The following is a 21,159-nucleotide window of genomic DNA, read 5'->3' on the forward strand; positions in this document are numbered from 1 at the left end:
CAGCTACTATGAAATGGGGATGATGGCAATGTCAATCTCAGAGGGCATTAGCATTAAGAGACAAAAGTTGTGAAAGTGATGACACTGTCCCTGGTCCATAACAGTAGGTATTTGACATCAAGCAAATTTATAGCTGATTCATGGTCTTGTGGATCCCTCCCATCTGACTCAGAGTGGTTGTATGGGGTTAGGAAACGTGGGCTATTCCATGGTAACCTGTGCCAGTTCCTGTGTTTCTGCTTCTGTCTCGTACACTTATAGCAGCTATAGTTCCATTCCCTCACCTCTTCTGTCAGGCGTGGTGTAAAGGGTGGATGATAAAGAAGAAAGAAATAGCTTTCTACACACCAACTTTCTGGTCAGAAGAATAAATTTTAAGTTTGACGGATGCCCAGTAGTGAACTACAGTGTAATTAGGAAATAGTTGTATACTGTTTTATATATCTAGAACTTTATTTTTATAGAAGAAACACGTAGTTGCATGGTGGATCTGGAACTCTGTCATAGGTGAGGGAATCCTGTCTGCGTGAGCCACAGTTCAGGCCCCTTGTTTACCTTGTGGCAGTCCCCAAATTGTAAGGAAAGAACCTGAGATGAAACAAGCTACCCTTCTTCTACACAAAGCTTCTAATCTTAACCCTAAATAGTAATGGTATTGCTAAGGTTTAGGAGGACAGGGCACAGTGTTTGTTGGCTTCTCATTACTTCAATTAGTTGGTTAGAGTGACTCACAAGACCTCTAAACAGGGTTGTTGCCCTAAAACTGTTTCCTTTCTCCATACTTGACTCTGTCACTTGGGAGCGGATACCATTTCTGGAACCCAGACTCAATAAGTACTTTTGGCTTGGTTGTCATCACTTCATATCCTTAAGATCCAGCTCCTCTCCACATTCTTCCTTTATTATTTTCTCTATTTGGATCCTTTGTGACTTTGTGGGTTTAGTAACAGGGAATCTGGCTCTTGTTATATGATTGTCAACTCCTGGGTCTCAGGAAGGCCATATTCAACTTTGTGTTGGTCAAACAATTTGCGCAGGGCACTGATGTAGAGTGCATGGTACTCGTCCACAGTCTCCTTGTTGGGCATTTTAATCTTGGGAATTGGCAGGGGTTCCCCAACTGTGGAGAAGGAGAAGAGAGAAGCATCAGAGTCCCCACCCCAAGTCACACTACCCTTCCCTCACTGGGGCCACATACTGACAGTATCTGGGCCCTTCCCCTTCCTTCATGCTTTTTTATTGTTGTTGATCTTTCTTTCTTTCTTACTTCCACCCTCCCTTCCTTCCTTCTCTCTCTCTCTCTCTCTCTCTCTCTCTCTCTCTCTCTCTCTCTCTCTCGGGATTGAGCCCAGGGATGCTTTATCACTGAGCTATATCCCCAGCCCCCCCCCCTTTTTTAAATGTTACTGCTAAATTGCTGAGGCTGTCATTTAACTTGTAGTACTCCTGCCTCAGCCTCCTGAGCTGCTGGGAGTGCAGGCATGCACCACCGCACCCTGTACTGTCTTCATTTTCCACCCCCCTACCCCTGCTCCAGCTCTATATTGGCCCTCATGCTCTGGTCACCTAATATCAACCATATTGCAGAGAACCAGAGTAAGCACAGGAGGGAGCTGAAGGAGTGTGTATGAATAATGATGTACTCATGACAGCTGTTGAACTCTCTCACCTGGGAATGGCCACAACTGTTATCTGCTTAATTGTCTTCCCCACCCTACTCTAAACCACACCTACTAGAATTCCTTTTGTCCCATCCTAGCTGTTAGTCACATCTCCTAGGACTTGATGACTTGAGGTGGGGGGATCAAGGACCCACTCTGCCCAGGGAATGTGGAAAGCTCACCAACAGTGTTAATGGGCCGATTGAAAGGCAATAAGCCCCAGGATCCATGAGTGAGGCCCCGGCCATGGAAGGTACACAAATTTATTCCCAGGGCTTTTTTTAATGCTCCCTGGATGATTTTTTGAAAGAACCTTAACCATGTGCCTTCAGGGAACGTCTCCTGATTGTGAACTTCATTCTCACCGAAGGAATAGGAAGGGACAAGGTATGCCCTGCAAAGAGAAGGGCAGGGTATGAAATCCCTGAGGAAGCAAAACCTCCCCAAGCAAAATCTCCCCCAGGAAAAACTCCATCCAAGATCAGAAATTTCTCCAACCTCCTCATTATAGGTCAAAAATTTAAGCATTCAAGTATTCCTGCCAGGTCCCACCCTCCCAAACGAACTGTGACAGAATGAAACTAATCTGGGACACCTAACTGCCTACAGTGAATCCAGCATCCAGAATGATCTTCCTAAATTGCATATGTGGACATGTCACTGCTCTCACTGAAACTCTTCCAGAACTCCTCACTGTGTACTGTAGGGCTTAGCATGGCCTTTGTGCTCCAGCTCTCCCTACTTGGCTAGCTGCCCCTTTCCCTGCTCCTTCCTTGAGCCCTGTTTAGCCATACTAAGTGTGCAAAGTTCTCTCTCATCTATGTGTTCATGCTGCTCCCTCTGTCTTCTTGTGGCAAATTCCACTTTGCCTTTCAATTCTCAGTTCTGATATTGTCCCCTAGAAGAAATTTTCTTTAGCTACCTCCAATACCCCACTCCCTACAGTGGCTTTGGTGCCCCTCATCTACTGCTGACCTGTCTCTTGTCCTCTCACTCCCTAGCCCTGCGTTACAGTCATCTTCTTTCCTGTCTGACTTCCCCAGGAGATGACTGTAACGCAGGGCTAGGGAGTGAGAATAGTATCATATTCACCTTTGAATCCCAAAGGCCTAACATGGTACCTGATATTTCATATATCTTCATGGAATGCTTGAATTCTTTCTCCCTTTTCATCTGACTGGAAACTCCTACTATTTAAATTCACAGTTCAGATGTCACTGAACTATGAAACCTCTACTCTGGTTTAAGGTCTTTCCATGGAATTGACGCTTCCATAGCAATTAGTATGCATCTCCCTTATGCACTTGGTTCATTCAACAAATATCTCTTGAGTTCTTTCTATGTGCCAGCATTGTTCTAGGCCCTCAGAATATATCAGTGAACACACTGGATCAAAAAAAATCTCTGACCTCATGGAACTTACTTTTTTACTGGAAGAGGAGGAAGATAAACACTAAAATAGCAGGTAAATAAAATAGATGATATATAAGAAGATGATAAATACAATGGGAAAACAGTAAAGCAGGAGAGTCAGGATAGAGCCATTTGAAAAGAGATGTTTCAGCAAAGGCTTGAAGGATGTACAGGAATGGACCAAGCAGCCATGTGGAGGAATAATGCTCCAGGTGGAGGGGACATGAGGGCAAGACCCTAAGGCAAGAGTTTATGTACTTGGGGAACAGCAAGGAGGCCAGTGGAGTTGTGAAGGCACAAACAAGGAAAAGAAGTAATGGGTGATGGGGTCAGGAAGGAGAGGTGGCTGAGGACTAGATGAGACTTAGCGTCTTCTAGGCCCTTTTGAGGATTTTGGCTTTTGTTCCAAATAGCATGGGAGCCACTGGAGCATTTTGAGTGTGAGATGATCTGACTTATATTGAACAAAATTATTCTGGCTACAGTTGTAAATGGACTCTTGTAAGTAAGGGAGGGAGACAGAAGCAGGAAGAGTAGATAGAAGTATTGTATGATGGTAATTTAAACTAGGTGGTTGTGTGAGGCGGTAAATGATTGATTCTGATTACATTTTGTAATGATACGTGTATGGGTCTGTCTTCCACAATGGACTGTGGGTTTGTGAGGACCAGGTCTTATTTATTTCTAGAGCCTCAGTGCCTAGTCCTATGCCCTACAAATAGTAGGTATTTGATAACTGCTGAATGAGTGAAAATATATATTAAAAATATATTTTTTCAAACCAGATTAGATGTTCTTTGGGTTTGTGCCTTATTCATCTTGGCAATCCTCGTAGCACCAGGGCTAGTGACTTCCTTGCCCTTTGGAGGTTCTCAGGGTCTCCCAGTGAGTAGATGGATATAAAATGAAGCCCCACTTCCCTAGACACCCAGCTTATCAGGCTAATGGACAAAAGGTGCAAGGTTTCCTATAATTCTTTCACCAACTTCAAGTGAAATAATACCACTGTAATATGTCTGGAGGTTCAAACATCCACAAGGCACAGTGGTAAAGGGGTAGAAGGAAACAGAGTGAAGAAGGGCCCCCCTAACAGGTTTCCCAGAGAGGACACCATTTTGGAGAGGGCTACAGAGGTCCTGTGTCATTGTGAGAAGAGAGCCCAGAACCCAGGGACCCACCCTGTCTTCAGAGCCAATTTCACAAAACCTTTGCGATTTTTTAGCAAGATGGTGGAGGCTCCTGGGCGGCACAAGAGGGCTTCTGCAGCTCCACCCACCACAATAGTCACAGCATTTCCTGAGCCTTTCTTGGTCAGCAAGTACTCCAGGGCCAACTCACTCACTGGGCATATACCTGTGAAACCAGAGTCAAGTGGTAGAAGAAACTTGGTGCAGGGTTTTTCCAGACTCTTTCTGTTGGAGACAGTTTTGTCTCCTGCTTGTTGCTGTTCCCACCCTCTGTCTTTGGCCCCCATATCCTGGGCTAGACCTAGCCTGAGGTGGATCCTTAGGCCTACATGCTTGACTTGGGGGTCTGTGCTGATACAATTGGGACTATACTGAGTTCCTCTGCCTTCTTTCATCCAGAGTCTACTAAATTCTAAATCAACATTCTTTGAAACCCATGAACTACAGCCATCTTCCACTCTTCTCAGGCTGACAGCACTGAAGACCCTCCAGAGTTCTTTCCTCCATGGGTGATCAGGACTAGAGCCACCATCAACATGCTTCTTCCCTAAGGGAAACCTGCCAAAGGGGAGCCATTGGCTGTTGGTTTTAAAGAGTAGGCAGACCTGGGAGCCTACCTAAGCCAAATTGCAATGAACAGTGGAAGGTGGATGACACCTTGTTGTTCAATGATAGCCAGAGTCTTTCATCACTTTTGAATCCTGTCTTTGCCCTTCATTCACCTTCTACTCTCTACTGCGATGACAGAAATTGACTCCAGGATCCAGCTTTGGAGAGAGATCCCTGCACCAGGGTCATGTCAACCTCAGAGGGAAGCAGACGCGTCCCCTAGGTTTCTAGTGGTTCTACTTGTCCCCTTCAGATAAATGTATCTTACCTCTGGTGTCCAGAAGGATGAATATTCATCTAGAGAGGACATTTGTCAGGTTGCCCTGGCTTAAAGCCTGGTGTGGGGAAGTTGTCCTGGATTCTGAGGGATGGCATCTTATGCAAGGGCAGAGGTGTTCCAAGGAGATGAAGTTCATGAACCGAAAGTATACCAGCTGGTATGAGAGACTCTAAAATGTTTTTAAGCTACCCTTGGATGAGAGCTGTATGGATGACTGGCCAAAAGAAAGCAACTGACATCCCAGAAAAGAGTCTGGTGAATCATCCCTGATTTTTGTTTGTGATTCTGTTTAATACTTGGCTTTCAACTTCTACTTTCCATTTTGGCATTGATCCTGAACTCAGCCTTCTGGTTCCCTCTGTGAAAGGAATCCTGGCAAATCATATGAATGCCTGTAACTTCCCCGGTTGCCCAACCAAATCCTGCCTCCCAGATCTCAGATAGAGTCATATGCTTCACCACATACTCCTGACACTGGCCCAGTGTATTCTAGATTCAATTTTTACCAAGTTCTTTTCTATAAGGGAATGACTGCCAGTGCTTATCAGTGTTGGAGCCCTGAGATAGATTCTAAAATGGAATAATTGTACCAAAAAGAATTTCAGTTGTATGTATACATAGAAAATACTAATCAAAAGTAAATAAATGAAGGAATGTAAGGAAGATCATTAGAGGAGAAGAGGGAGAATGGGGGAGGGAGGAGGGAAAGAAAAGCAGGGGGAATGGGGATTTAAATCAAATCCCTTGCATATGTTATTTTGCCAAAATGAACCCAAGTGCTATGTATAATTTTAATGCTCAAATAAAAAATAAGCAAAATTTAAAAGTTGAATAATTTATTATACTCACCCATTGACATTACATATTCTCGCACAATTGGGATCCAGAAGATCCCTTCCAAGGTCCCTAAAAAGGGAGTGATGGATGGGAAAATCCGAGCAAAACCACTGGCCTCAGTGGCAAAGTTGATGAAGACACCATAAGAGAAAATTCCATGGGGGTGGCTGCCAATGATGTAGTTGTGTTTGGGAGAAAGGTCATGTGTCTTCACCAGCTGTTAGAGGGATATTGAGTCAGAGCATTGGCTAGACAGAAGAAAGAGGGGATGGGTAGACTCAGACCCCAATGGGTAGCCTATGTTTCCTTCTAGGAGCCTCAAATCCTTGCTCCTTGGGATGCCATCATTGACATAGGCTTGCCAGGTGTCATAGTGGTCAAAGAGGCTAACCTGGGTTTTCCACTATTCATCTGTTCCCCCACCTGCCCATCCATCTTGGGTCTCTGCTCTGCAGTATACCTCTGGGCCTTGACCTTCACTGATGGCCACCAGCACTCTTGAATAAATGGAACTGGATAGGGGGTCAGAGTCTGGGCAAAAAGGATCAAGGGCATCCAGAAGAAAGATAGTCACCTTTACTGGGAAGTAATTTTGGAAATACATCCAGAGGGTCCAGTTTCGTACCCAAGCTGAACGCCTACCACCTGTGGATAGAAAAGGGAAGGGAAGAGCAGTTGGAGACTTGCCAGTCCCTTTACCTCTCCCACAGGTGAAGAGTTCTGCTGGAAGTACTCATGCCCTTAAAGGGGTCTCCTTTCCACACCTTAAAGCTCTAAGTACCATCCCTAACCCAACTCCCAAGACAGGAAGACCCTGTTCCTCTGGAGCCATCCAAAAAGTTTTTGGGACAACATCTCAAGGCTGGGGGGCACCTTCTCAGAAACTCCTACCTCTTAATTCTTTCTGGGCAGCCTGGCAAAGCCCTCTGTCCCCTTCCCTCCCCACTTTATTCCCCCCCCCCTTCATCCACTTCCTTCACCCTGCGGTTTTATCTGTGTTACAGACAGGACCACCATTCTGCCCCCATCACTTACCTTGACTGTGAGTATTCCAATCATAAGCAAGCCAGGCTAAGGCGAGCACAGCCAAGTACCAGAATCTAGTGAACACCATGAAGTAGGGTATACTGATAATGGAAATAGATCCTGAGGAGACACATGGGATCATGCCCTTCAGTTTCTTTCCAGTTTCAGCACACCTCCCATAACTCCCATCTCCACTCCACACCAAAGGAGCAGCACAAAGTCAGAGTGGCCTCTTCTCTCCTTCTCCCCTTGTACCCTTGCCTAGCTCTTCTGTGGTCCAGGAAGACCTCTGAATTATTGGATCTGGAGCTCTCAATGGCTGAGATTTTAACAGCAGAACCATGAAGTGCTCAGAGCAGACCTTCATCAGGGGTCCAAGGACAGCAGTACTTCTTAGAAAATAGAACATCATGTTGGACTGGTGGCTGATTATTCCCATTCTGGAACCTCAGGAAATTCTTTCTAAAATTTTGACCCTCCTTTCTTTTCTGAACCGCTAAGTCTGCGCATTCCAGAGCTTGCCTGCAGTATACAGGCTATTTGATTCTGAGAAAAAAAAATGCAGAATAGAAATTGCCTGACCATGTTCTGTTTTTTCCCTTTCACAATGTTATGAAAGTTCAAAGGGGGAAAAATTTATCTCTGTTAGCAAAGGAACACAGCAAGCTGTGAAATGCAAACATAATGCTTCTTACAGTTCTGGGAAATGAATGCCATTTTATTTTTATGTAGTTTTTGCCATGTTGGGGATTGAACTCAGGTCCTTGTGCATTGCATCTGATACAAGTGCTCTACCACTGAGTTACATTCCATTTTTAAATTTGCATTCATGGAAAAGATGGGCTAAATACACATATTGTGAATTAAAAAAAAAAAAGACCTAGCTAAGGGAATGACATCTTTAACAAGCTGCCACATCATGGTAGATGAAATTTTCAGAGAAACAAAAGAAACTCAAGTTACCAACAGGCTTGTCTCTTGCATTTGAGACATAAATGAAAATAACAGTAAAAAGACACAGTGGGCATTTCTTTAAAAACTCAGGTTATGAACAGGGCATGGTGGTGCCCATCTATATTCCCAGCAATTTTGGAGGCTGAGGCAGAAACAACATAAGTTTGAGGCCAGCCTTGGCAATTTAGCCAGACTCTGTCTCAATAATAATAATAAGGCTAGGGGTATAGATCAGTAGGAGAGCACTTGCCTACCATGTGCTAGGCTCTGGGTTCCATCCAGTATTGCAAAAAATCAAAAACAAAAATTTCTAATTAAAGGTGGTCTAAGTGTATCTTGCTTTGAATGAATTTTGTTGAAATCTTCAGTATTTACAATAGTGCCTGGCACACAGTAGGTCAACAAATATCTAGACTGGCTGAAAATAAATAAATAAATAGATAAATAAATATTTCCTCTTTAAAGTCAACTTAAGTGATTAATGTTTAGTTAGCATGTGCAATGCTATTTAAATATGACATTATTTTAAAAGTGTAGCCAGATTGTGTGCCTTCTTTCATATTTGGTTTATCTACCAGTCCTAAGGTAGCCTAGGTGCCCTTACCTGGATAAACACCATCTTGTGGAATTTATTGGAACTGCAGGTGTGGCTCTGCAGGAAACCAGAAGTGCAATCTGAGAACAAGCCTTCCAGATCCAGCCTGTTTGAATATCATCAGTGTAACGCGGGGTGACAAAAGTGGGATTGTAGGATATCATGAAGATAAAGGGAAGATCGTTAATGTAGAAGAAGGAGACTGAGAGGCAGAGTAGAGGGATGGGTTAGGGGAGGCAATGCAGAATGAATTCTTTAAAAAATGTTATCTGCATATATAAATATACCACAGGGAACCTCACCTTTATGCATTAGTAAAAAGAACCAATTAAATATAACTAAATAGCTAGGTGTGGTGGTGCATGTCTGTAATCCCAGTTACTCGGGAGGCTGAGGCAGGAGAATTGCAAGTTCAAGGCCAGCCTCTGCAGCTTAGGGAAACCCTAAGCAAGTTAGCAAGACCCTGTTTCAAAATAAAAAATAAAAAGGACTGGGGATGTGGCTCAGTGGTTAAGAGGAGGGAAAGGAAGTCTAGTAGAGTAGAGCTTCAAAATAGAATGGAGAGGGGAGGGAGAACCTGAGGAAAAGGGGAAGATCATGAACTGAAATTGAATTCCATGCATGTATGACTTTGTCAGGAGGAACCCAACTACTGTGTACAACTATAAAGCTCTAATAAAAGATAAATAAGTAAAAATAAAGAGAATAAACAGAGGCCCAAAGTAGAAAAGCTAAAGATCACAAAACAAGGAATTTCATGACATAAAGCAAAGGCATCTGAGGAAGGAATGATGAAAAATAAGCACTTGTGTGTATGTGTGTGTAACACTCCCTTAGGCATGACATTGAGACCAGGAGACAGTTCCAACACCTTGTTCACAGTCAAGTGAATGAATGTGAAGAGGATTATCAAGAATGAATTTCAGGGCTGGGGATGTGGCTCAAGCGGTAGCACGCCCGTCTGGCATGTGTGCGGCCCGGGTTCGATCCTCAGCACCACATACCAACAAAGATGTTGTGTCTGCCAATAACTAAAAAAATAAATAAATAAATATGTTTAAAAAAAAATTACAGTGCTGGGGATTGATCCAGAGCCTCAGGCATTCTAGGCAAATACTCTATCACTGAGCCACATCCCTAGCCCCACAGGTTTCTAATTTAGTTTGTACTGAGGCCGACCAAGCCATTCTAAAACATGTGCAGTTGTAGCTCATCATCATTCTAATTTGCATTTCCCTGATTGCTGATGATGCTTACCAGCTTTTCCTTTGCTTATCTGCCTTCTGTGTTTCCTCTTTAGTGAAACTTCTGTTCAAATCTTTTGCCCATTTTTCAATTGGGTTATTTGTTTTTTTACTATTGACTTTGGGAGGTGCTTATACATTTTAAATACAAATCTTTGTTCTGGGATGCGATTTGCAAATATTTTCACCCAGTCCTTGTCTATCTTTTATTTCTCTTAATGGGGGGTTCTCTTTCTTAGTGTGAAACCTTTTGATTTTGATGAATTTATTTTTTCTTTTGTAAGTTGTGCTTGTGTATGTGTGTGCATGTGTGTGCGTGCATGTGTGTGTGTGTATGTGTGAGTGTGTGCGTGGTACTGAGAACTGAATCCAAGACTATTCTACCACTGAGCTGCATCCCCAGCCCTTTTATTTTTTTTTTTTTTTGAGACAGGGTCTTATTAAGTTGCTGAGGGTAGCCAGAACATATGATCCTCCTGCCTCAGCCTCCTTCCTGGGATTATAGGGGTACACCAACATGCCCAGCTTTGGTGAATATTTTTGATGTGCTATTTGATTTGGTTCCCTCATATTTTGTTGAGAATTTTTGCTTCTTCTATTTTCTCATTAGGGATATGGACCTAGAATTTTATTTTATTGTAGTTTTCTTGCCTGCCTTTGATATCAGGGTAATGCTGGCCTTGTAAAATGAGTTTGGAAGTGTTCCCTCCTCTTTAGTTTTTTTGGAAGCATTTAAGAAATGTTGAGTGTCAGATACTGTGGCACACACTTGTAATCCCAGCTACTTGAAAGGCTGAATCAGGAGGATCTCAAGTTTGAGGCCAATCTTAGTAAGATCCTGTCTGCAAATTAAAAAATAAATAAAAAAGGGCTCGGGATGTAGCTTAATGGTAGAGCACCCTTGGGTTCAGTCCCCAGTATTACAAAAAAATGTTGATATTAATTCTTCTTTGAATGTTTGGTAGAATTCAGTCATGAAGCCATCTGGTTCTGGGCTTTAACTTGTTGGGAGATTTTTGATTATTGACACAATCTCCTTACTCATTATTGGTCTGTTCAGATTTTCTAATTCTTCATGATTCATTCTTGATAGGTCATATGTATCTAGGAATGTATCCATTTCTTCTAGGTTGTCCAATTTACTAGCATGTGATCATTCATACTAGTCTTATGATCCTCTGTATTTCTGTGGTATCAGTAGTCATGTATCCTCTTTCATGTTTTATTTTATTTGATATTATCTCTCTTTTTCTTGGTTAGTATAATTAAAGGTTTGTCAAGGATTGGGGTTGTAACACAGTGATAGAGTACTTGTCTTGCATATGTGAGGCACTGGGTTAGATCCTCAGCACCACATAAAAATAAATAAAGATATTGTGGTCCATCTAAAATTAAGAAAAAAATTTAAAAAAGACTTGTCAGTGTTATCTTTTCAAAAAGCTAACTCTTGAATTTGTTGATCTTTTCTATTATTTTTTTCTAGTCTCTATTTCATTTATTTATACTCTAATCCTTATTATTTCCTTCCTTTTGCTAACTTTGGACTTAGTTTATTGTTTTTATAGCTTTTTGAACTAAAAATTAGTGTTTGAGATCTTTCTTTTTTCTTTATGTGTTTATTGACATAAATGTTTTTATTGTATTTATTCAGAAGTATTTCACTCTGATGATATTAAAGGGGTACTGTGTTTTAAATTTCTACTTTCAGTTGTTCCCCTATTTTGATGCTGTTCCTTTATTTTGAATACTCTCTCCCTAACTTTCTGCTTATCAAAATTTCCTCCGCTTTCTAGACTTAGCTTAAAGTATACTAACTTGGTGATATCTTTGCTAATCCCCTGGATAGAATTAAAGCTATCCTCCTCTGCATCCTTCTAACATGCTGTGTTCCTGTTTGTCCCTGTTCCACTTAGTCTGCTTGTGTAACTAGTACCTCATATGTCTGGCCCTTTCCCTGTTATACATAACTTTGAAAGTAGTCATTAGCCTGGGGCCAAGCACAGGCAGATGACTCATGATATGTATTTGTTACATTGAATTGTAGTACAGGGAGAAGTTCAATTTCAAAATTATCCAAGTGGCAGGTGAAAGTTAATAGGAAGAGAAACCACAAGTGCCCTTCTTCCAAATAAGGAAATGCCATCAGAGGTGTGTGTGTGTGTGTGTGTGTGTGTGTGTGTAAGGCCATGGGTAACCAGTTATTTCCAGTATAAGCTGGAAATGAAGGGTGAAAACATTATGTTTCAGGGTAATGAATGAAGTCTAAGTTTTGGCAACACCTGTCAAATGGAGCCAGTTGGCCCAACGCTTGCAGAAATCCAAGAATGCAGCTGGTTTGTCAAAGAGGATTTTCAGTGGCTTTATGATTACTTATTGAAAAGCAATTAACTATAAGTGTAAGAAACTATAGTAGTAAAAGATAATGTAATAATTCAACAAACATTGACTGGAATTGCCAGACACGTGTTGCTTATCTGTAATCCTGGTGGCTCAGGAGGCTGAGGCAGGAGGATCGAAAGTTCAAAGCCAAACGCAGCAATTTAGTAAGGCCCTAAGCAACTTAGTGAGGCCTTGTCTCAAAATAAAAAATAAAAAGGGCTAGAGATGCAGTTCGGTAGTTAAGTGTCTATGTTCAATATCCAGTATATAAAAAAAAAATACATTGACTGAGATTGCCTCATATGAAATTGCTGTGCTCAAAGTCATGGGGAGATCTTTGGGGACTGGGAAGAAGAAGAAGGGAGTAAGATTTGAAATAATGAAAGTAATACAAATTTGCTCCTTGATCCTGTGTATTGAGCATTTGCTACGAGATAGCAGTCTATTCAGTACCTAAAGTGAAATTATCTTATCTAATCCTCACAATCCTGATAAGTAATTTTATTATTACCATTTCACAGATGAAGAAACTGAGGCTCAGAGAGGTCATATATCTTCACTCCAAACTTTGGAAAAAAGAAAGTAGGTAGCATTTATTAAGCATTATGTACCAAGAGCTATTTTGAGCACCTTTGTGCATTAACTCATATTAATATATGTAGAAAACGAAGTTCCTGCTTTCAGGCACTCTAGGCTTCATGTGAATGTTAATATTTAAAGAAGAAGGGTAGCAGTTTGACTGATTGGTGGAGGATAGGCCTTCCATGCACAGGAAGTGCTTGAACAAATTCCTGGAGATGATAGAGTCCAAGGCCTTTGAGTAACAGTACAACCTGCAAAACTACAAGAAGCATGAAGAAGCCATAGAACAGAAAGTAAAGCAGAGAAAGAAGCTTTAGGCATTAGAGCTGAGGAGTAGTGAGTAAAGACTATTAAGCAGAGGAATGGCTTGATCATATCTGTATTTTGGGAAGACAACTTGGAATAACTGTGGGAACCATAGAAACTGTAGGCAGGGAGCTGGGGCTGTAGCTTACATGCCTAGCATGCACGAAGCACTAGGTTCAATTTCCAGGACTGAAAAAAAAGGAAGAAAGAAAGACAAACTGTAGGGCTGGGGCTGGGGCTCAAGCGGTAGCGCTCTCGCCTGGCATGCGTGCGGCCCGGGTTCGACCCTCAGCACCATATACAAACAAAGATGCTGTGTCCGCCAAGAACTAAAAAATAAATATTAAAAATTCTCTCTCTCTCTCTCTCTTAAAAAAAAAACAAAAACAAAAAAACTGTAGCCAAGGAGATGAGCTAAGAGTTTTAGTGATTCAGGTGAGAGGCAATGGGAACCCAGAATAGGCTACTCTATATCAAACCAGTTTGAAAGATGCCACAGGAAGTTAAAATTTCAGCCCAATGCAGTTATAGGGAGGATGGAGAGGGAGCAGGGAAGGATGTCTTGACGGGGCCTGTGGGGGATGCTGGGAATGCATTATAGTCCTTTATCTGCTTAATTTTCTAGGAACTAGTTATATTTTTTCTTCCTGAAGGTGCAACGAAATTAAAGTCTAGGGTATCTACCTTGGAAGTGATTGTCATGCATCTGTGGGTCAAGTGCAAGGTTGCCAGTCTCATGATGTGGTACTATGGTTTGAATGTGTCCCCAAAAGTTCATGTGTTGGAAACTTCATCTCCAATGCAACAGTTTTGAGGAGTGGGAACTTTAAGTGTTTAATAGGTTCATGCTGTCATTACAGGAGCAGCTTCCTGATAAAGGTGAGCATGGCTTCCTCTTGTACCTCCCTGTTGCATGTACTCACTCTCATTTCTTGCTTTCTGCCTGCCATGGGATGATGTGGCAAAAAGACCCTCTCCAGATGCTGGCACCTTAATATTGGATTTGCCAGCCTCCAGAACTATGAGCTAAAAATACTTCTATTGTTGATAAGTTATCTAATCTGTGATACTCTGTTATAGCAGCAGAAACTAAGGTAAGGTGGTTGAATTACAAGTAACATTAATTTCTATGATAGAAAGGAAGAAAACTACCATTTGTTGAGAATTTTCTCACTTCATTGATGATCAGGATATTTTTTTTTATGGTGGTGGTGGGGTTACTAGAGATTGAACTCAGAGGCACTTTACAACTGAGCCACATCTGCAGCCCTTTTTATCTTTTACTTTAAGACAGGGTCTCCCTAAGTTGTTTATGGCTTCTATAAGTTGTTGGGGCTGGCCTCGAACTTGAGATCCTTCTTCCTCAGCCCCTTGAGCTGTTTGGATTATAGGTGTGCACCACTGTGCCCAGGTTTAGGACATTCTTGAGAGACTGGCACTATGTATGCTCTGTTTCTACTATGGTGGAGTGCTCAAGATCACATTAAAAAATAACTGAGAGTTACTTGCACAAGATCTTGTAGCAGTAGATGGCAGAACTCTGGCTGATCCCCAAGACTATATTCTATTTTTTTGTAGTATCAAAAACTAAAATTTAGAGGGCAGACTCCCCCATGTATATCAGAAGGATGTGTAAAGAAGAGAAAAAAGAACAAGAGTTGAACTTAAAGGTTTCTGCTTAGGAAGAAGGAATATGGACAGACCATCAATTTAGTTTCAAGTTCTTCAAATATAACCTATAACCCCCCCCAAAAAAAAATAGTGTCAAGTTAATTCATGTCCTACTTAACCACATCATTTCTTTCCTTTCCTGACTCTCCTGATCCACTCAACCATTTGTAATATTTTTCCCTGACACCCTAATATCACTTTATCATGGCTCTTTCTTTTGCTTACCACAGCCTATCTGACATTATAGTGATTTGTGTATGTGTCCAGCACTGGCATATAAACTATGCACAATGTTAGAATAAATGATTCATTTATCTCTGTTACTAGATAGTAAAGAACATGTAATTAACTCATTTGTAGTCTCAGAAAAGGCAGCCCAAGGTCTTACTTATATTTAGTGCTTGCTCTGTAACTATTGGAGAATAGATTTTAATCTCTGTAGACATCACACCTGGTAGATGACATAGCTAATTTGGTACTCGCCAAGACCCAGGATTCTTCTAATATCTAGAATAATCACTAAATGAACAGAATCAGGATGTTTAACATCTAAACTAGTAGAGAAAGCCAAATGGAATAATAATAAATCTAAAAGAAATCAAGAGCCAGGCATGGTGGCACATGCCTGTAATCCCAGCAGCTCAGGAGGATAAAGCAGGAGGGTTGCGAGTTCAAAGCCAGCCTCAGCAATTTAATGAGGCCCCAAGCAACTTGCAAGACCCTGTCTCAAGTTAAAAAATTAAAAAAAAAAAAGGCTGGGGGTGTAGCTCAGTGGTTAAGGGGCCCTGGGTTCAATCCTAGGTACCTAAATAAATAAATAAAGAGCACATGAAAAGATGTTTAGCATCACTAATCACTAGAAAAATGCAAGTCAAAACCACAATGAAGGGCTGGGGTTGTGGCTTAGTGGTAGTGGTAGAGCTCTTGCCTAGCATGTGTGAGGCACTGGGTTTGATCCCCAGCACCACATAAAAATAAACAAATAAAATATAGATATTGTGTCCATCTACAACTAAAAAACTATTTTAAAAAACACAAATATCATTTCATACCCATTAGCATGGTTATAGCTGCTTGTGGTGATATGTACCTGTAATCCAAGTGTCTTGGAGGCTAAAGCAGGAGGATCACAATTTCAAGGCCAGCCTTGGCAACTTAATGAGACCCTAAGCAACTTAGTGAGATCCCTGTCTCAAAAAACATAAAGGGCTGGGGATATAACTCAGTGGTAAAGTGCTCTTGGGTTCAATCTCCAGCACCAAAAAAAAGTGCTGCTGAGGATGTGGAGAATTAAAATTGAAAGCAGAAAAGCAGAGTCTTCAGGAGATTTTTATGTACCTATGTTTTTTTTTTTTCCCATTCAATACTAGAAATTGAACCCAGGGACATTTCACCACTGATCTACATCCCCAACCCTTTTTATTTATTTTTTATTTTGAGACAGAATCTTACTAAGTTGCTTAGGATCTCACTAAGTTGCTGAGCCTGGCCTTGAACTTGCAATCCTCCTGCCTCAGCCTCCTGAGTTGCTGGGATTACAGGCATGTGCCATCCCACTCAGTTTAAGCAGTCATGTTGACAGCAGCATTCTTTAAAGTAGCCAAGAGGCAGAAGTATCTATCAATGGATGAATGCATAGACAATATTTAGTGTATGCATATAAGGTAATATTATTTAGCTTTATAAAGGAAGGAAATTCTCTACTTGGGAGGCTAAGGCAGGAGGATCTTGAATTTGAGGCCAACCTTAGCAACATAGCAAGAACCTGTCTTAAATTTTTTAAAATATTTTTTAGCTACACATGGACACATTATCTTTACTTTGTCTATTCATTTTAAGTGGTGCTGAGGTTTGAACCCAGTGCCTCACATGTGCAAGGCAAGCGATTTACCACTGAGTCACAACCCTAGCCCCTTATTTTTTTTTAAAAGGAAATTCTGACATATGCTACCATATGGATGAATATTAATAACATTATGCTAAGTGAAGTAAGTCAGTCTAAAAGATGAATACTGTATGATTCCACTTACATGTGGTACCTAGAATGGGCAAATTCATATACAGAAAGGAGAACGGTAGTTGCAAGTAGTGGAAGGAGAGGAAATTGGGTTGTTAGTGTTTAACACACGCAGATTTTCAGTTTGAGAAAATGAAAAATTCAGGAGATGATTGATGGTGAATGTACTGAACATTACTGAACTGTAAACTTTAAAATGGTTAAAATGATAAATTTGCTGTTCTGTGTATTTTATCACAATAAAAAATAACCTTTAAAATGTAGGCAAAAGACAACATTCACATTTATTATTATGTGATTTCACTGATGACACAACCATGCCATCATGTGTCCCTAACATGCCCACTCCGGTCCTCCAGCTCTTCCAGGACCACTGGAAGCTGGAGAGATTTAGCATGCAGAAGGCTAACCCTCACCTTCTTGGTCCCTTACCTATTCAGTTGCCTGATAGTCCCTCAGTTCTTTCCCTGCCCAGAGACAGTGTCCTTTGAAAGGGGAAAAGGAATATAAGAAAAAGTACTTCAGGAAGTAGTGATTTTTCTGGGAGAAAAATAAGACCGTTTTAATAAGGAGAGCCACCTCAGAAGACCAAGATAATCTGGGCATTTGTGTTCAAGTATTATACCAAGGCCTTCCTGTGTAGAAGAGACCATGAGCCTAAAAGGATCCACAGCTCCTCCTCTCTCCTATTTTTAACTTTTATTTTATTTTGAGGTGCTGGGGGTTGAACCTAGGGCAAGTCAGGCAGGTGCTCTGCCACTGAGCCACGCCCCCAGCCCTCAGCTCTTCCTCTCCTGACCTCTTTCCCTTGCTCTCTCGCCTCTATTTGCTCACTCTTTTGGGGTTCCAGACTTGAAATGATGGCTGCTAGTGCTATACCAAGTCTCTTAGGAAATTCCCTTGCAGCTCACCTTTCTAGCTGAGGACTGGAACTTAGCAAAGGGGTCTCTTTGAGGAAGTTAAGGCAGAATGCAAAGGAAAACAAAAAGAAACTGAAAAACTATAAACAAATAAGTTTACAAAAATTAACTTTCTTTTCTTTTTACAGCTAGAGTCAAACCATTGATGAGTTCAGGCATGATTCCATTTTACTGTCTATCTCTCTATCTATCATCTATCATCTATTTTATTTTTGTGGCACTGGCAATTGAATCCAAGGGTGCGTCTACCACCAAGTTACATCCCCAGCCCTTTTTATATTTTATTTTGAATTAGCATCTCCCTAAGTTGCCAAGGCTAGCCTCAAACTTTTTATCCTCTTGCTTTAGCCTCCCAAGTAGAGAATTTCCTTTTTAATAAGGTATAATAAATCTTTATTTTTGGGGGGTGCCATGGACCTCCCTGGAAACCTGGTGATGCTTATGGACTCCTTCTCTGAAAAATATTTTTAAATGCACAAAATAGGGCTGGGGTTATGGCTCAGTGGCAGAGTGCTTGCCTAACACATGTGAGGCCCTGGGTTCGATCCTCAGCACCACATAAAAATAAATAAATAAAATAAAGCTATTGTGTCCAACTACACTAAAAAATAAATATTTAAATAAATAAATAAATAAAGGTATTGTGTCTATCCACAACTAAAAAAAAATTTTAAATGCACAAAATAAGGTTCACACACATACAAAAGAAGCCCATTATATTAAAATACAGTTATCACAATATTCCTTCAAAACGTGATATTAGTAACCAATATGGATTTCTTGGTTTATGCATAAATAACCAGATCTATCAGTCTTTCTAATAACTACTGGAATTTTGAAGCAGTCATGGGCATAAATGAAATTTCAAGATGCCTGTAACAACTTTAATATGAAATGCAAATCTCTGTGGTGTCTGCTGTTTACAAAGTCACAGGGGCTGCTGACACTTCTGGGGTTTATTGCCTACATTCATCATCAAGGGATATGCTCCATTTCCACTAGAGCTTAGTGAAAGGAAAAGTGTATTTCTTTCAAGCCAAATTCAAAGTCCTGTAATTACCCTCAAATTCTTGGTCTGCAGACCCCTGGTTAAGATCCTCTGTTCTAAGGGGTCATATAGCCTCCCATGGATTGGAGCCAGCTGTTTTCTACCTGTTTATCCTTCAGAATGACATTAGTTTTTCTCATCCTGTTTCCAGGCTTGGCCCTATAATTGATATCCCACAAAGCCCTGGTTTCTAGCTGGCCAGAGCTTGTGTCTGTCAGCCCATCCGTTCCGCATTGATGACTGTTGTGCCCTCAGTCCACCAAAAAATTGGTCCTTTCTCAAAATTCTGTTCAATGTGTCACTAAGGTAGCCGTGGGTTTTTCACAATTCTCTCTCTCCAGTCTCATACTAGAAAATCACCTCATGTCTTCCTAGTAACACCAGCTTTGCAAGCCACCACCACCTCTGCCCTATGCCCAAATGTGATTCTTTTCAGCCTGCTTAACAGGGGACAGCTCCTGAGAAGGCTGAAATACTCTTTAAACAAGAAAAGCCACAGCCTCACTCTTGGCCTTTGTGCCACCAGCCCAGTCCTTCCCCCCATGATAGGGGGGAACAATCAGATGATCACATCAGAACCCTCCTCATCTGGGGGTGTCTGGCCTCTTGATGTGCTCCCATGTGCTTCCCAGCCCTTGGAATTCACTCACCTAAAATTAAATAGATTGGAATCCACTGCATAACAGAGAGGGTTCGGAGACCCTCCTGAAGATTTTGCCTGGAGAAAAAGGTCATGGTCACGGTGCTGTTCTGTTGTGGCAAGAAGCCCAACCAGAAGCTCTGAACTTCTTAAGCTGAGTTGATTATAGATGCTTTGCTATAATCTCTTATCACTTAACTGCAGGAGTTTTGTCAGCCTTGACCACACCTTTCCTCTAGTTCACTACTTATTTGAGGCCCCACCCCAACTTCCTACACACGTCTGGTTGCAGGTCAGACTATCTCATCTCTCCAATAGGTTTCCTTTCTCCTTGTATGCCCAATTTAAATGTGGCAGAAATGGCCTTGGATGGCTTTATCTGTGGTGAGGTCACAGTGTGATAAATGAGTGCACAAAGACCAGATTAGGCCTCAATCAGGGACTTCTGAAAAGAAGCCCACCATCTGTCCCTGCTCCAAGAAAGGGACCTGGTAGTTGGGCATGGTGGTGCATGCCAATAATATCAGTAACTTGTGAGGCTGAGTCAAAAGTATTGCAAGTTAAAAGCCAGCCTTAGCAAGTTGGTGAGACCCTCGACCACTTAGCAAAACCCTGTCTCCAAATTTGAAAAGTGCTTGAGATGTAGGTCAGTGGTACAGTGCCCCTGGCTTCAATCCCTAGTACTGCAAAAATAAGTAATTTTTTTTTAAAAGACAAGGGACCCAATTTGAAAAGTGCTTGAGATGTAGGTCAGTGGTACAGTGCCCCTGGCTTCAATCCCTAGTACTGCAAAAATAAGTAATTTTTTTTAAAAGACAAGGGACCCGGTAGTCATATTTGTTTCTGCCCTAGTGGCTGCTATGGTTCTTCTGCTGAGAGCTTCCTAGTGTACCTAAGACTGTTTTTCTGCACAAATAACTAGACTTCTCAGATCTCTTTTTGTGCCTCCATTCCCAGAGGCTATATATCAGCAGCCAGATCCAGTGTGGCAGAGTGGGAGGAGCATTGCACAGAGAGCAGACTAGCTTCCAGGCCTAGCTGCACCTGTGAAAATTCCCTTTGGAAATTGCTCTCTCTCTCTCTAATGCTCCCTGTGAGCATTTGCTGTTGAAAGGCAACATAGTGGTTAGGATCATGGAGTTTAGAGCCAGATAGCTAGAGTTCAAATCTCAGCTCTGTCACTTACAAGTTGGTGAACCCCTATGCCTTGATTTCCCCCATCTATAAAATGGGGATAATGACAATATTTACTTAACAGGGTTTTACTAAGGATTAAATGAGTGAATGAATGTAAAGTGCTTAGCACAGAGCATGGTACACAGGAGGCACTATATAAGTGTTTCCTGTTATTATTGTTCATTTAATTTAATTCATGGCTAATGAAAAACTACTGTGTTTCAGGTTAAAAGACTTTATTCAGTACACAAGACTTTGGAAAATCAAAGATGGCTCCCAGATCCCAGACCTTTGGATTTACTTTTTTTTTTTTGGTCACTATCTATTGAGTGACTACTGTTTGCAAGGCACTGTTACATATTGAGGATTAAATGGGGGATGAAAACAGACACGGTTCCTGCCTTTATTGAACTTACAGCCTAGTGGAGGAGACAGACATTAAAACCAAAAAATGAAAGGGACTGTGGATGTAGCTCAGTGGTAGAGAGCCCTTGAGTTCCATCTCTAATATCAAGAACAAAACAAAGCAAAAATCACAACAAAATGTCTACACACTGGAGTTTGTGATGTGTCCTACAGAAGAGGCCAGTGTTCCCAGCCTAAGGCATTAAATA

General features: G+C 41.4%; 1 protein-coding gene across 1 annotated transcript; it reads right to left on the minus strand.

Annotated features, from left to right (window-relative positions):
- Positions 1-487: 487 nt before the first annotated feature.
- On the minus strand, positions 488-19,464 carry Dgat2l6 (diacylglycerol O-acyltransferase 2 like 6). Its single transcript, XM_046467109.2, has 7 exons — positions 19,380-19,464; positions 7,023-7,133; positions 6,562-6,632; positions 6,000-6,204; positions 4,253-4,427; positions 1,844-2,055; positions 488-1,120 (listed from the first exon to the last, which is right to left on the minus strand). Exons 1-7 carry the CDS (start codon positions 19,462-19,464, stop codon positions 966-968), a joined length of 1,014 nt encoding a protein of 337 aa, XP_046323065.1. The 3' UTR covers positions 488-965.
- Positions 19,465-21,159: the final 1,695 nt, after the last annotated feature.

Source organism: Marmota monax, unplaced genomic scaffold (assembly GCF_021218885.2).
Source record: "Marmota monax isolate L192 unplaced genomic scaffold, Marmota_monax_Labrador192_F-V1.1 WCK01_AAM20220418_F8-fsc00284, whole genome shotgun sequence".
In the NCBI taxonomy this organism is placed as follows: Eukaryota; Metazoa; Chordata; class Mammalia; order Rodentia; family Sciuridae; genus Marmota; species Marmota monax.

Coding starts and splice junctions, on each gene's coding strand:
- Dgat2l6 (XM_046467109.2), bottom strand. CDS start 19,464: ATGACCTTTTTCTCCAGGCAAAATCTTCAGGAGGGTCTCCGAACCCTC. Junction 6,633..7,022: donor TTGGAATACTCACAGTCAAG/GTAAGTGATGGG, acceptor TTCTATCCACAG/GTGGTAGGCGTTCAGCTTGG. Junction 2,056..4,252: donor AAATTGGCTCTGAAGACAGG/GTGGGTCCCTGG, acceptor TTCTCTTTGCAG/GGCATACCTTGTCCCTTCCT.